Source organism: Mytilus trossulus, chromosome 5, assembly GCF_036588685.1.
Source record: "Mytilus trossulus isolate FHL-02 chromosome 5, PNRI_Mtr1.1.1.hap1, whole genome shotgun sequence".
NCBI lineage: Eukaryota > Metazoa > Mollusca > Bivalvia > Mytilida > Mytilidae > Mytilus > Mytilus trossulus.
Genome location: NC_086377.1, coordinates 75860445 through 75875595, shown reverse-complemented (window position 1 = coordinate 75875595; position 15151 = coordinate 75860445). Strand labels below are relative to the sequence as shown.

At 32.9% G+C, this 15151-nt stretch overlaps 1 protein-coding gene across 1 annotated transcript in view; it reads left to right on the top strand.

Annotated features, from left to right (window-relative positions):
• LOC134718316 (uncharacterized) overlaps positions 1 to 5482 on the top strand; it is a 71162-nt gene extending 65680 nt beyond the window's left edge. Inside the window, exons 16-18 of the mRNA XM_063580811.1 lie at positions 990 to 1313; positions 2141 to 2440; positions 5148 to 5482. Coding sequence (XP_063436881.1) covers positions 990 to 1313; positions 2141 to 2440; positions 5148 to 5482 — 959 coding nt within the window. The remainder of the gene's footprint in view (positions 1 to 989; positions 1314 to 2140; positions 2441 to 5147) is intronic.
• Positions 5483 to 15151: the final 9669 nt, after the last annotated feature.

Sequence of the window (15151 nt, the reverse complement as noted above, 5' to 3'; positions counted from 1 at the left end):
AAAAACACAAACATGATCTTATATTGAAAGTGATGTTTTGTCAATTAATGGGCATTTTTTTTCTTATTTATAATCACTTTGTCATTATTGTTTACTCTTACTAGACCAATGATTTGGCTAGTGATCATGTATGCCCCTTTGCTTTCTTGTCATTCACTGAGATAACACATGTGCACTTGTGAGTCTATTTGTGAAGAAAGTAAATTTTCAGAGGCTGTTTACAAGGGAAGCAGTATGACTAAAAAGGACCTAGAAAAATCCTTTAAAGGTCCATTTTGCCTGAGGGAACTTTATTTCCGTAATAATTTCTAAACATTTCAACAAATACTTTTAATAGAAAAAAGTTTGATTTTAATCATGCCAGCTAAAAAGCTAACTGCACTGATAACATTTGTGCATTATGTGATAAGCATTTTACAAACAGCACTTTCAAAAAGAGGGGCGACTGATACCAGAGGGACTTTCAAACTCATAAGTCGAAAATAAACTGACAATGCCTTGGCTAAAAAGACAAGGACATACAGAAACACAATAGTATACAAAACAAAACACAGAAAACTAAAGACTAAGCAACAAGAATCCCACTAAACATTGTGTGTGATCTAAGGTGCGCCAGAAGGGTACACAGAAGGTACCCATCGTGTTGTTCATTTCAGCTAAAACAAGTCCCAGAAAATATAATGATTGTTTAAAACATCATTTGAAGGAAAAGATCTTCTGGATTTCTGGCAGTGTGAGTAACGGCCTGATTGAATTGTGATTAATGTATAATTTGCAAAAAGTTTGAATGCGAATACAAGAAAAACGCATGTTCAGAATCGAGTCATTAAATACCATTTGACACTAAAAGTTGATCGAGATTCAGGAAATCTTGTTGTTTTAATGAAGCAAGAACAAGGTTTTTAAAAAGTTCCTTTTAGACTAATGTCCATGAGTCCATGTAAAATTATTCACTTACATGTATTATTTAAATCTGAATTCTCTTATAGAAATTCCAGACGATATATTAGATTGTATACCTACAGATGAAATTTTAGACAAGCTAGCACCACAGATTGGAAAAATGGTTTTTCAACTTGGAACAGAACTCGGATTGTCCATTGCGGATTTAGAAAATATCGACAAATGTAGTACCAATTTGACAGCCCAAAATAAGGAAGTGTTATTTACTTGGAGAAAAGACAGATCAGTAAAACCTACAATACGGGTCATTAAACAAGCTTTAGTTAATATAAGAAAAGGTGTACGTTGTTTAGAGGAGGTTGTGAAGAACATAGATGCAAAAACATTAAGAGCTGTGGAAATAGTTACAGGTAATAATATGCTGCGACAGAAAACAGGCATGGAAACTTTTCAGTAGATTTTTATTTACGGAATAGGTAGCATTCGTAAATGAATCTTAATCTGAAATTTGATAATTCCGTCATATTCCGTCACAATTCACTTGCTGTCAACTCTGTAGCTTTTCAGACAATTTGTATACAGGTGGCATTTTGAATCATCTAGGAATCTTTTTAAAACTATTTGTATATCTTTGCTTCTAGTTGTTAAGGTTTGTTTTTTGGTTTTGATTTAATTTCTTTGAAATGTTTTAGCAGTATTGGTATACTACTCTTGTGAAGTAATGCACTCCAATTTTTTTTTCATTTGTTATGACCTGCGTTTCCTTTGTTTAGTGTTGGTTCATGTCAATTCAATGCATATATATGTGTCAGAAAATTGTTTGATATTTTAAGTTCTATATTTAGAAATAATCTTGAAAACTAACCTTCCTTTAACCTGTGACAGTTGTGTAAAAGGAATATATAAAAATCAAATAATAAAAGGCTCTCTGTGCTTAACTCGTCAGATTGATACCAAATAGTCCGTTTCTATGTATGCAGGCATTTGTTTTTTTTTAGCATTTCAGAGTTTCTGTTGTTCCATTGTTTTCCTCATATAGTTGCTTTTATATTCCATATTTTGTATGCGTGCAATTTCAAAACTTGAACTAAAGTTCAGACTTTTCGTTTGCTTGATAATACATATTTTGAAAAGAAATCAGTACATGCAGTATGCTGACTGAATACAAAATATAAACATTTTGATATCGTAAGTCAACTTACATGCTAACCGAAATTTTGTATTACTACAATTACAGATAAAATCAGAGATAATGCAGACAGAATCATACAGGACATACAAATCAGTCAAATTTTAGACCATATGATGACACATCTGGTGATATCAGCAGACGACAGACTTGATATTGAACATTATCCTCGACATGATGACCAGAACAAAGCATTGCTGGATATTGTGATTAAAAGGAGAGAACCTGCTTACAGTGTGTTTGTTGATGGATTACGTAATTATGGATACGAAGATATCGCTAATGATTTGGAATGTGTAACACACGATATCAGTCCAAGTCCAACATTAGTATCTGCTGAAAATGAAGGTATGACTAAAGGGGTCATAAACACAAGCAACGAGTGTTTATACTGAAACATAAAATATTTTGGTACTTCTGTGCATGTTAGTGTAACACACGACACAGAGTGTATTTGATTTGATAATACTTTGTAGATGCAAAAAAGTTCCTCAGATGGAATTGATTTCTTTTGGATTGGTTCATTTTGAAACAATAGAAAATCAAAATCCACTGAATGATGCAAAAATCAATATCACTGCATATATATGAGAAATAAATTGTTCTTCAATAGTTTCCCGCATTAAGGTAAACACATCTTCACTGCATCAAGACTAAACTTTATAGATACAATAGGTGTGTATCAATAAATTTGTATTAATGAAACATATGAACTTTCAATACATATCCATTAAGTAAAATTAAAGAAAACAATGCATTAAAATAGTTCTTATATAAAATTAAAGCCATCTCTGTTAATACACTAAACATCTCTATCCGTATCAACTCGTTTGATAGATAATATAATGCCTAAATTATCCGTTATTGGCTGCCAAAAAAGGCAATAACAGTTGAAGTTCTTGGTATTACCTGTAATACTTTATTCAATAGTGATACAGCTTATAGAAAAAAATAAATGTTTATTGACGAATGATAAATATGAAGTATTGTTGACTGTGTGTATGCCCAAACCATGAGCATTATGTTATTTCTGTGTGTGTGTCCGTTCGATCGTACGTCTGTTCGTTTGTCTGTACATTTCTGCATCGGTCGTCCGTCTGTTCATTTGTCTGTACATTTCTCCCTCCAGCTGTCCGTCTGTTCATTTGTCTGTACATTTCTCCCTCCGGCCGTCCGTCTGTTTATTTGTCTGTACATTTCTCCCTCCGGCTGTCCGTCTGTTCATTTGTCTGTATATTTCTGCCTCCGGTCGTCCGTCTGTTCATTTGTCTGTACATTTCTCCCTCCGGTCGTCCGTCTGTTCATTTGTCTGTACATTTCTCCCTCTGGCCGTCCGTCTGTTCGTTTGTCTGTACATTTCTCCCTCCAGCCGTCCGTCTGTTCGTTTGTCTGTACATTTCTCCCTCCGGCCGTCCGTCTGTTCATTTGTCTGTACATTTCTCCCTCCGGCCGTCCGTCTGTTCATTTGTCTGTACATTTCTCCCTCCGGCCGTCCGTCTGTTAGTTTGTCTGTACATTTCTCCCTCCGGTCGTCTGTCTCTCGTTCCCGGTTCAGATTAAACTGGGTTAAGATAGTGTTTGGTGAAGTTGAAATCCAATCAATTTGAAACGAAGTACATGTTCCCGATAATATTATATTTTGTATGTTATTCCAAATTATTTTTTTTACCCCAAGTTCACTGTTCACTGAACATAGAAAATAATAATCCAAGTGGAGCATCTGTGTATAATGGACACATACTTGTTTCTCTCTCATATTTTCATGTATTTGGAATAAATTAATAAAACACATTTAAGACTAACAAATTGTTATTGTTGGTATTTTTCTTTGTATAGTTTAATGGAAGTAGATTCTTAATACTAATGGTATCGAAGAGTTGATAATTTTTATAGGCCACTTGTCTAAATATCACATGTTAAGAAAGTAGGTGAGATAAATTCGTTACATAGTGTGCTAGTGTCCTAATACAATATATATGGGGTCAATAAATTCCATATGGGGTTTCGCTCTCACCCCATATGGAATTCACTGACCCCATATATATCGTATAAGGTCACTAGCACACTATGTAACTAATAATATATCCTTCTCAAAACTTTGTTGGAGCAGTTTTAGGGTAGGAGCACACGTCTGGATATGGAGTCTATATAATGATAATTGGGAAGTTTAAATCGACTCGTTTCTCATAGATTTTAGTGTGAAGTTGACCATTGTCAATCATTTGTAACAATAATGAGGAAAAGATTAAGATATGAAGCAGTCCTTCGAATGCCAGTAGTATTCTTAATTTTTATTTCACTGGGATATATCAGATGTAAGTACTGGCTGAATATAGGTTATTCAGTGATAGGACATCATCAGTATATCTGAGAGTAAAATTAAAGAAACTTGCAAGGTGATTTTCTTATTGTCTTTTAGAAGATTCAAAATGAATTCTGCTTCATACGAGTATAAAAATTAATTGGCCAGTAAGGGTGCACAATTAGTACCCATTGGAATACCGACTTTCTGTTGAATTATCATTTTCCAAACTCAACAAATATATTGTCGATCAAAAAGTCAATCATTTTGGTAGTATCATTTTCGGTATATTTTCTGCTAGAATCAGTATGGTTCTTTACAAAATAAGAATAATTATAACCAAAAACAAGAAATTTGTATCTACGATTCCAATTTTTATATACAAAAAGCTCTGATTAATGAAATGGCGAAGTCGATCTATCAATTGACCATGGGAAATAGCAGTGTAAAGCGTAGAAAAATGAAAAGTCTTAATGTTGCTACAGAATTTCAGAGATTGTGATCCGAGATTAAGCAGTAGATCTTTAGAATTGTTGAGAATCTAATTAACACCATGGGTAGAATATATCTCATCACAATATGTGTTAAGGCCATATTTTACTGTAGAAGGAATAGTATAATTGGGGTAAACTTTGTGCGTTTTCGTTGATGTTGATACAAAAAGGTAGGACACATTTGTGTTTTGTAAAATTTCATCATTCTATCATTCTATAGCACTTAAGAAAATAAAATCTCTCTTTTTATATTTTGTAGGCTTTTCAGTTTGGAATGTTCCGTTGTATAAAGTTCGTCTACAAAAGAATTACGTTAAGGTTATCACCGATATACAACATGAAAGCATAGTAGATCATCTAATATCAAGAGAGGTAGTGTCAGTTGATGATGGGAAGAAGATAGAATCGGGTAAAACACCACAGGAAAAGAACAGGAATTTGATGGACATGCTTTTGCGTAAAAATGAACAGGGATTTAATGAATTTCTCAAAGCCCTTCGAAAAGACTCAATTTATGCATACCTAGCAGAGCAAATAGAAAAGACAGAAGTTACTAGCACAGATATGGCAACCCTTCATAAATGCTTGAAATAAAAGAAATGTAATTTCTTTCAGAAAAAAAACAGCTAGGAAAACCATCATTTAACAATCAATAGAAGGAGGTATTGTCAATCCAATGCATCACGATTTTGTCACTTAAATGATCCACTGTAAATTCAGAAATTATTGCGTGCATTTATTATTGACTTTTTGTACGACCGCAAAAATTGAAAAAATGTTGGTCGTACATTGGTATCACGTTGGCATCGTCGTCCGTCGTCGTCGTCGTCGTCGGCGTCCGAAGACTTTTGGTTTTCGCACTATAACTTTAGTATAAGTAAATAGAAATCTATGAAATTTAAACACAAGGTTTATGACCATAAAAGTAAGGTTGGGATTGATTTTGGAAGTTTTGGTCCCAACAGTTTAGGAATTAGGGGCCAAAAAGGGTCCAAATAAGCATTTTCTTGGTTTTCGCACTATAACTTTAGTTTAAGTAAATAAAAATGTATGAAATTTTGACGGTTTATGACAACAAAAGGAAGGTTGGGATTGATTTTGGGAGGATTGGTCCCAACAGTTTAGGAAAAAGGGGCAAAAAAGGGCCCAAATAAGCATTATTCTTGGTTTTCGCACAATAACTTTAGTATAAGCAAATAGAAATCAATGAAATTTAAACACAAGGTTTATGACCATAAAAGGAAGGTTGGGATTGATTTTTGGGAGTTGAGGTCCCAACAGTTCAAGAATTAGGGGCCAAAAAGGGGCCCAAATTAAACTTTGTTTGATTTCATCAAAAATTGAATAATTGGGGTTCTTTGATATGCCTAACTGTGTATGTAGATTCTTAATTTTTGGTCCCGTTTTCAAATTGGTCTACATTAAGGTTCAAAGGGTCCAAAATTAAACTAAGTTTGATTTTAACAAAAATTGAATTCTTGGGGTTCTTTGATATGCTGAATCTAAAACATGTACTTAGAATTTTTATTATGGGCCCAGTTTTCAATTTGGTACAAATCGTGGTCCAAAATTAAACTGTGTTTGATTTCAACAAAAAATGAATCCTTGGGGTTCTTTGATATGCTGAATCGAAACATGTACTTAGAATTTTTATTATGGGCCCAGTTTTCAAGTTGGTCCAAATCGTGGTCCAAAATTAAACTTTGTTTGATATCAACAAAAGTGGAATCCTTGGGGTTCTTTAATATGCTGAATTTTAACATGTATTAAGATTTTTGATTATTGATTTTGGACCTAGTTATCAAATTTGTCCACATTGAGGTCAAAAGGTCCAAAATTAAACTTTGTTTGAGTTCATCAAAAATTGAATATATGGGGTTCTTTGATTTGCTGAATCTAACCATGTATTTAGATTTTGGATATTGGATCATAATAGGTAAATGTCCAATTTAAAATTTTTAAGTTCTTAGGCCACATTCATTCTGTGTCAGAAACCTATGCTGTGTCAAATATTTAATCACAATCCAAATTCAGACCTGTATCAAGCTTGGATGTTGTGTCCATACTTGCCCGAACTGTTCAGGGTTCGACCTCTGCGGTTATTTACATTTATAATAAAAACCTCGAAATAATTTCTGAATGTACAGTATGTGAATGAATCACAATGTAATAGTGATAACAATCTTTTATCTTAAACATATTTCATGTGTGAGTGTCACCCATGGCTAGGACAAAGCTAAAATATGTACTAACCCCTTTTATAAGAGTTGATTCCTAAACATCAATTCCAATATTTATCTGACGTGGCGTGGTAGTTATACAGCCCGTCATTGTGTTATTTTGCTATGGTAAATTTTTGTATTCTCGCTTTTGTTTTTGCCAATATGCTTTGTTTATATGCCTTTTTGATTTTTTTATAGTGATTTAGACTATAACACAATGTTTACTGCTGTATCCTAATTTTTGACAATTTTACCTATTATGTCTATTTGCTTTGTTCGCACATTGGCGTCAATATAATGGAATTGTATGCGACTTTTATACAAGTGAGAGGTTTAACTAGCTATAAACCAGGTTCAATATACCATTTTCGACAGAAGCAAATGTTTGTACAAAATCAGGAATATGAAAGTTGTTATCCATTCATGTAGTGTGTTTGAGCTCTTAATTTTGCCATTTGATTACGGACTTTCCATTTTGAAAATTTCTCCGAGTTTATTAAGGCCACATACGTCTATGTGAACAAACCTTAGTGTTTTTGATAATACAAAATTTAGTAAACAGATAATTTGCACACGTGATATGTCATACCTACTGCGCTGGTTATACCCGTTAGAACGTAACAACCGCCAGCAGTGGCATCAACCCGTTGATTGTAAAAACTCGTAAAGTATACTTAATTTGTTATGCTGGTGGGTAAATGAGCTGTGTTTAGAAATCAATTAAATTTAAACTTATCATCATTTGTAAAGTTAAATAATACCATTTACATGTCGGACAGAGATCAACTGATAAACTGCTAGATTGAAATTGTTTGCAAATACATGGCTATTATAATTTCTTTCTTTCCGTGATGTGTATACAAGTATCCATCTGTATTTGTAATTCCCCATTTACAAAGGTTGCATTTCTGTAAATATAAACAGTGTGATTTCTCAGCTTCTTTTACAGCTTTAACTGTACCATTTTTACACTGAAGTTTCGTACGAATTTAAATCCAAGAATGGAAAGTTCATTAGCACTTTTATTTTTTGAAAGGTCAAAACGTAAGTCTGTGCAGCATATTTTCAACAATTAAATACCTTAAACTTATAAGATTTTAAACTGATACACAAATTATGTACTTTCTCACCCTTCACGTTTGGTCATACTCAGAATTTAGTTTGACTGCTACTCATGTGTATGTATACTAGTTAAATTCCCAAGGTGTGTATCTTTGAGATGAACTATAGAGATCATACCAGTAAATAAAGCTGTTCAATAATACCTTAATAGTTAATTTAGTTCTAAATTTAAGTCTAATGGGTACTAAAGTATGCACATATGAAATAACTAAATCAGAGACCGAATCTTGTCTTTCATGCATTTCTCATGGGGGTGTACGAGTGATCATATAATCACAATTTTTTTAACAATATAATCACAGATTCATTAATTATTTTTCTAAACAATATAATCAAATAATCAAAAATAGAGTTCTAGATTATCAAATATTTAAATAATCATAAAATATTTGGTCTGGTAACCAAATAACCAAATAACCACTATAAAAACAGCTGAATAAAGAAATACCCAATAACCCCACGAGGAGGCTTTTTGTCGGATATGATTTTGCAACAATATTAATAGTATGATTTCATGCTTTATATTTTTTTCCTTGCACTCAATCACCCCAAATGTGTACTATAAAATCTTATGCCAGATGTGTCATCAATTTGTCAGCCTTTTTCAATGCTTATACATTTTGCCTTCAAACAGTTAGCTATAAATTAATACAACTGTTTTAAATATATAGAAACTTTGTTATTTACAAATTTGATATGATATGATACAGTTGTGTTTTTGTTGTTGATGTGATTATTGTAGCACTTTATGTGTGTAAGAACTGTCTTATATTTGTATATATGTATAAACTGTTTGTGCATTATACTACCCTTAAAGGTAAAATCAAAAGTAAATAAAGGTTCTTGTTCTTATTTATTGTGCCACAAAATGAAAGAAGCAGCGACACAGTGATCATGACAGTCCAACCATTAATGAAAACAGAAACTAGTTAACAGATACAAATGTCATATTCAAACTCATAAGTCGAAGACAAGCTTAAAATGTCATGGCAAAAAATAAATGCAACCAAAATACAACCAACAGTTTACAAAATGCAACATAAAAAATAGACTGAGAAGCACAAAGACTTAAAAAAAATGGAAACCCTTTTTTTTGAAAAATAAAAGGTACATACTTTGGTTACCCCATGTTTATCAATAGAAACATTCTTTCAAAGATGAATAACACCTGATGTAAATAAAGGTTCATTTACGGTGACAAATTATCATTGTATATTTTTACAAGTCACTAATCAAACAATTGTTCCAGGTAGCACATGTTTAAAATCATCAGTCAAAACATGAGCAAATGTACAAAATGATTTCCAGAATATTTTCAAACGACAATCTTTTAAAAAGGGGGCGAAAGATACCAGAGGGACAGTCAAACTCATGAATCGATAATAAACTGAAAACGCCTTCGCTAAAAAATTTATAAAAACTCCGAGGAAAATTCAAAACGGAGAGTGCCTTATCAAATGGCAAAATCAGACCATAAAACACATCAAACAAATGGGCAACAACTGTCATATTCCTGACTTGGTACAGGCATTTTTAAATGTAGAAAATGGTGGATTGAACCTGGTTTTAAAGCGCTAAGCATCTCACTTGTATGACCGTCGAATCAAATTCCATTATATTTACAACGATGCATGAACAATACAGACATAACAGGTAAAATAGTCAAAATAGGATTACAGCAATCATCACTGTGTCACAATCTCAATTAAAACAAACGCAAACAAATATTTAACAAAGAAGCACCAACATAATCTATCAAATTTAACAACCACATCCATTGCTAACTTATAATTTTGGATCCTCAATGCTCTTCAACTTTGTTCTTGTTTGGCTTTATAAATGAGCGTCACTGATGAGTCTGATGAAGACGAAACGTGCGTCTGGCGTACTAAATTATAATCCTGGTACCTTTGATAACTAATTATATAAGTATTTTAAATCAACCCATAAAGAATTAAAATAATTGAAGTCCTGTAACTGGATTCACATCAACTCGAGGGTAGATTCGCGTGTTTGACGGCAGAATGTAAATGTCACACAGGAAGAAATATAAAATAATTTAAGTATTTTCAAAATTTAAATTTCACATAGGGGATGGTGGTATACAGGGTTGAAACATTAAAAGTTGTGTTAAAACTAATTTCAGAAAAAAACACCGAGATTTAAAATTATCAGGAAGTTCTTTAGAATTTTTAAAAATCCAAATAATTATGGTTAATACCATTAAGCAAGTAAAATAATTTCAGAATTATCATAGAAAAAAAATGTAATGGCATCATGGTAGAATAGTCACATAATGACATGATGTTTAAAAGTACAGAGCCACGTTTTATGTACCCAAGAAACACAAAAAGCTACACGTACAAAACACACCAACAAAAATAAAAGATCATACAAACAACACATTGACGGGATGTGTAAGTACCGAGCCATGTCAAATAGATATCACAGAAAACAGACCAAAAAGTGAAAGTAATAATAATAACAGAACAAACACAAATAAAAGAACAATATAACACGTTATAAAGATGATAAACAACGTCAGTACGCAGAATCTATATATCAAGATCATCATGCATTATTTGTGAAGTTGATACGAAATATTAATCAACAAGGTCTTGGTACATTACGATGAACTTTTTTGTGCATTCTACTACCCTTTATAATACTTGTGATATGTCTAAACTTGTGTGCATTCTACTACCCTTTATAATACTTGTGATATGTCTAAACTTTTGTGCATTCTACTACCCTTTGTAATACTTGTGATATGTCTTAACTTTTGTGCATTCTACTACCCTTTATAATACTTGTGATATGTCTAAACTTTTGTGCATTCTACTACCCTTTGTAATACTTGTGATATGTCTTAACTTTTGTGCATTCTACTACCCTTTATAATACTTGTGATATGTCTAAACTTTTGTGCATTCTACTACCCTTAATAATACTTGTGATATGTCTAAACTTTTGTGCATTCTACTACCCTTCATAATACTTGTGATATGTCTAAACTTTTGTGCATTCTACTACCCTTCATAATACTTGTGATATGTCTAAACTTTTGTGCATTCTACTACCCTTTATAATACTTGTGATATGTCTAAACTTTTGTGCATTCTACTACCCTTTATAATACTTTTGATATGTCTAAACTTTTGTGCATTCTACTACCCTTTATAATACTTGTGATATGTCTAAACTTTTGTGCATTCTACTACCCTTTATAATACTTGTGATATGTTTAAACTTTTGTGCATTCTACTACCCTTTATAATACTTGTAGATATGTCTAAACTTTTGTGCATTCTACTACCCTTTATAATACTTGTGATATGTTTAAACTTTTGTGCATTCTACTACCCTTTATAATACTTGTAGATATGTCTAAACTTTTGTGCATTCTACTACCCTTTATAATACTTGTATATATGTCTAAACTTTTGTGCATTTTACTACCCTTTATAATACTTGTGATATGTCTAAACTTTTGTGCATTCTACTACCCTTAAAGGTAAAATCAAAACTACATGCATGTTCTTTTCATTTATGTGCCAAGAAATCAAAGCAGCATCGACACGGTGAGACTGACAGTCCAACCATCCACAAAATCACACAGAGGTGAAAGATACCAAAGGCATTTTCAAACTCATAATTTGTAGACGAGCTGACAGCGCCATGGCAAAAATAAATGCGACCAAAAAGATAAACAACAGTTTACAAAATGTAACATAAAAAACTAGACTAAGCACCAAAAACTGGTAGCTAGAAGATTTTTTTCGAACAATGAAAGGGATGTACTTTTCGTTATTGATGAAAATAAAGGTTCCTTTGCGGCGAAACAAAAGCATTGGTCATTTGTACAATTCCCTAATCAAACAATCATTCTAGACAGTAGAGGTTGAAAATTATATTTACCAGGAGTTTTAATGAGTGTAAATCTCCATCCGCCAATGATATGGATCATATTAAACATGGAAGTTATATCATGCTGACATGAACAGATGGTTTCACAAGACCGCTCTCTCCAAAAAGAGTTCCTATCTAAATATGTATTGATTCTGACACTGTGGTTTCGTTGAGTGAAATATCGTCTCGAACATTAAATTCATCAGGGGTTTTGATGAGTGTAATCCTTCATCCATGTTAGATAGTTATCATATACAATCAGTAGCTATATCTCGACCACATGGAAATAACAGAACACTTCCTGCAAAACAGTCCCTATTAAAATTTGCTTTGATCAACTGAGAAAAATTTCAATATAGTTCACAAATAAATCGACAAGATCAATTAAATTAACAATCTGATAATTACAAGTTTTATTGTCGAGCCTGTCACTTCTGTTGTGAAAAGCCCGACAAAGAGATAGTAGTCCAGGGGCGTCAACTACACATATAAGTTCTTAAAAGCTTTATATTTTAGAAGGTGAAAAACCTGGATGCCTTATACTTTGTATACATGCCTTATGTTATGAAGTTTCCATCTGCCATATGACCATTGACCTTGACATCATGTTCATGGTTCAGTAAATACTTGATTTTTTTATTTAAATGTTACTTTATTTCTTATTATGTATACTAAGGTAACTTTATTTAGTATGTACATACCTTGCAAGGTCTTCATGGATGTCAGACAGTTTATATACAGGCTAACAATAGAAAATGTTCTACTTGATAAGCCTAAATCTACCTTTTATTGTGCGTTTGGTCTATTACAAAAGAGGGACGAAAGATACCAAAGGGACAGTCAAACTCATAAATCTAAAACAAACTGACAACGCCATGGCTAAAAATAAAAGGAGACAAACAGAAAAACAATAGTACACGTGACACAACAGAGAAAACAAAAGAATAAACAACACGAACCCCACCAAAAACTAGGGGTGATCTCAGGTGCTCCGGAAGGGTAAGCAGATCCTGCTCCACATGCGGCACCAGTCGTGTTGCTCATGTGATTACAAATCCGGTAAATAGTCTAATTCGGTAGGTCAAATTCATGAAAGGGAAGGGGATTGTAGTTACGACGTAAGGAACATATCCGATATCATTTGTGAAACGGTTATTCCATAATGGTCAACCAACTCGTGATGGCGTCCGTAAATTTACGAAGGAATGATTTCAACTTCACCATTTGGAACTCTTGGTTGAATAGCTTCCTTGTGAGCAGTAACCTTCTACCAAGAAAATTATGATAGCAAATGCAAGCACGGGAATATCGTATCAATTTGGAGATATATAACCCGTATGCAGGTGCTGCTGGAATGTTGCTACTTAGAAATGGAAAGTTCACAATTGGAAAGCTGAAATCATCTCTTTTGTCGTAAAGTTTTGTCTTCAACCGACCCTCATTGTCAATTTCTAGATGTAAGTCAAGATATGAAGCCGACTTAACTTTATCTGTAGCATCCTTTATCTCCAATTCGATGGGATAGATGCGATTCTCAAGATGTCGACTATGACTGCGGTAAGGTGGGAGCATTGGGTGCACTGTAGTAGTAGATACATAATGAAAATTTTGGCAACGTTTGGTTGCCGAGTAGTTTCCCGGACAAAAGACATTGCTAGCTGCGAAGTGATGAGAAAAGGTCTCTCACCCCTTCTGGCCCAGAGAAGTCTATTTGCAAATTGTTAAATGTAAAATGTTCAATAGAAAACTTAAAAACTAATTAAAATAATGATAAGGGTTCTACAATAACATTACAATGAGATGACCTGCCTTTATTTAAACTACTGGGCATAATTAAAACAAATTTAGTATCTTATCATTGTTGGGGTATATTATCCTAGTAATTATGATTTTAACCTTATTTGACATTATTTCTAAAATCACAGTAGACACAGGTGAGCGACACAGGCTCTTGAGAGCTTCTAGTCTAGTTAATCATTTACTAGCCAAATTTCATGTTTTAATATGTTCTCCTAACTCTGTTGATGTATGCATATATACAAAGGTCAAAGTTGAACCTTCACATGATGTTTTATATTCACATTATTTTCTTTTTATCTATCTCACAAATTAATTGAAATAATTCACTCTCTACAATTTGTTGGTTTACAGTAAATCATTATAATTTATGCTAATGACACAATTTCTGTAATAACACCGATCAAGTATTCATAATTTGATATGTCTGTCCTGTAATCTCCCTTTGCGATGAATTATCCATGTTAGTTTTGTCTGCTTGTTGATAAGGATCTACAATTCGTCTATATACTGCCAAGAATTTGTCCCCTTTGTTTCTTGTGACATTTTGACCTTTCTCAGTGCTGATGTGCAATTTTTCTACAACTTGGTCTGTCTCCTGCAAAACGTCCATTGCAATTTATTTTTATAACTAAAATTATTCCATATAACTCCTTCTTATTGTTATATTTATCTTTTTATACTGGTTAATGAAATCATAACAGTGCAGAGATGCAGTGTGAACTGACTGGCATTATCGCGTATGATACGATCTTGACACGCCTACATAGCTAATGCATATTCATGACTTGATGAATAAGATCAGCAAGTGTAGCCATAAACTACGAGTTGTAGAATTGTAGCGTAACTGTGCATATGTAGTTTTGAAAATATAGTATAGATACAAAAATAGTGTTATTAATGATTATAATTCGAGCAAGTAAAACACGGATCTATCAGCCTGATCAGGGTGGAAAACTCAAATTGTCTTTATTAATATTTTGACTTTAATATCGTGGTAGTTGTTTAAACAGTTCATAATGGCTTGTTTTTTTCTCCTGGATACACTAACTTTTTCTTTGGATTTATTTACTTTTTTGTTGGCTGATTTTATAACAGTTTGTGGATATCGTAGGTGCTGCTGTTGCTGTAGAGATAGAACGGCGATGTAAGCAACTGAAACATATAATTATTACCTACTAATGACTTTTCAGGAACATTAAATACGGCAGCG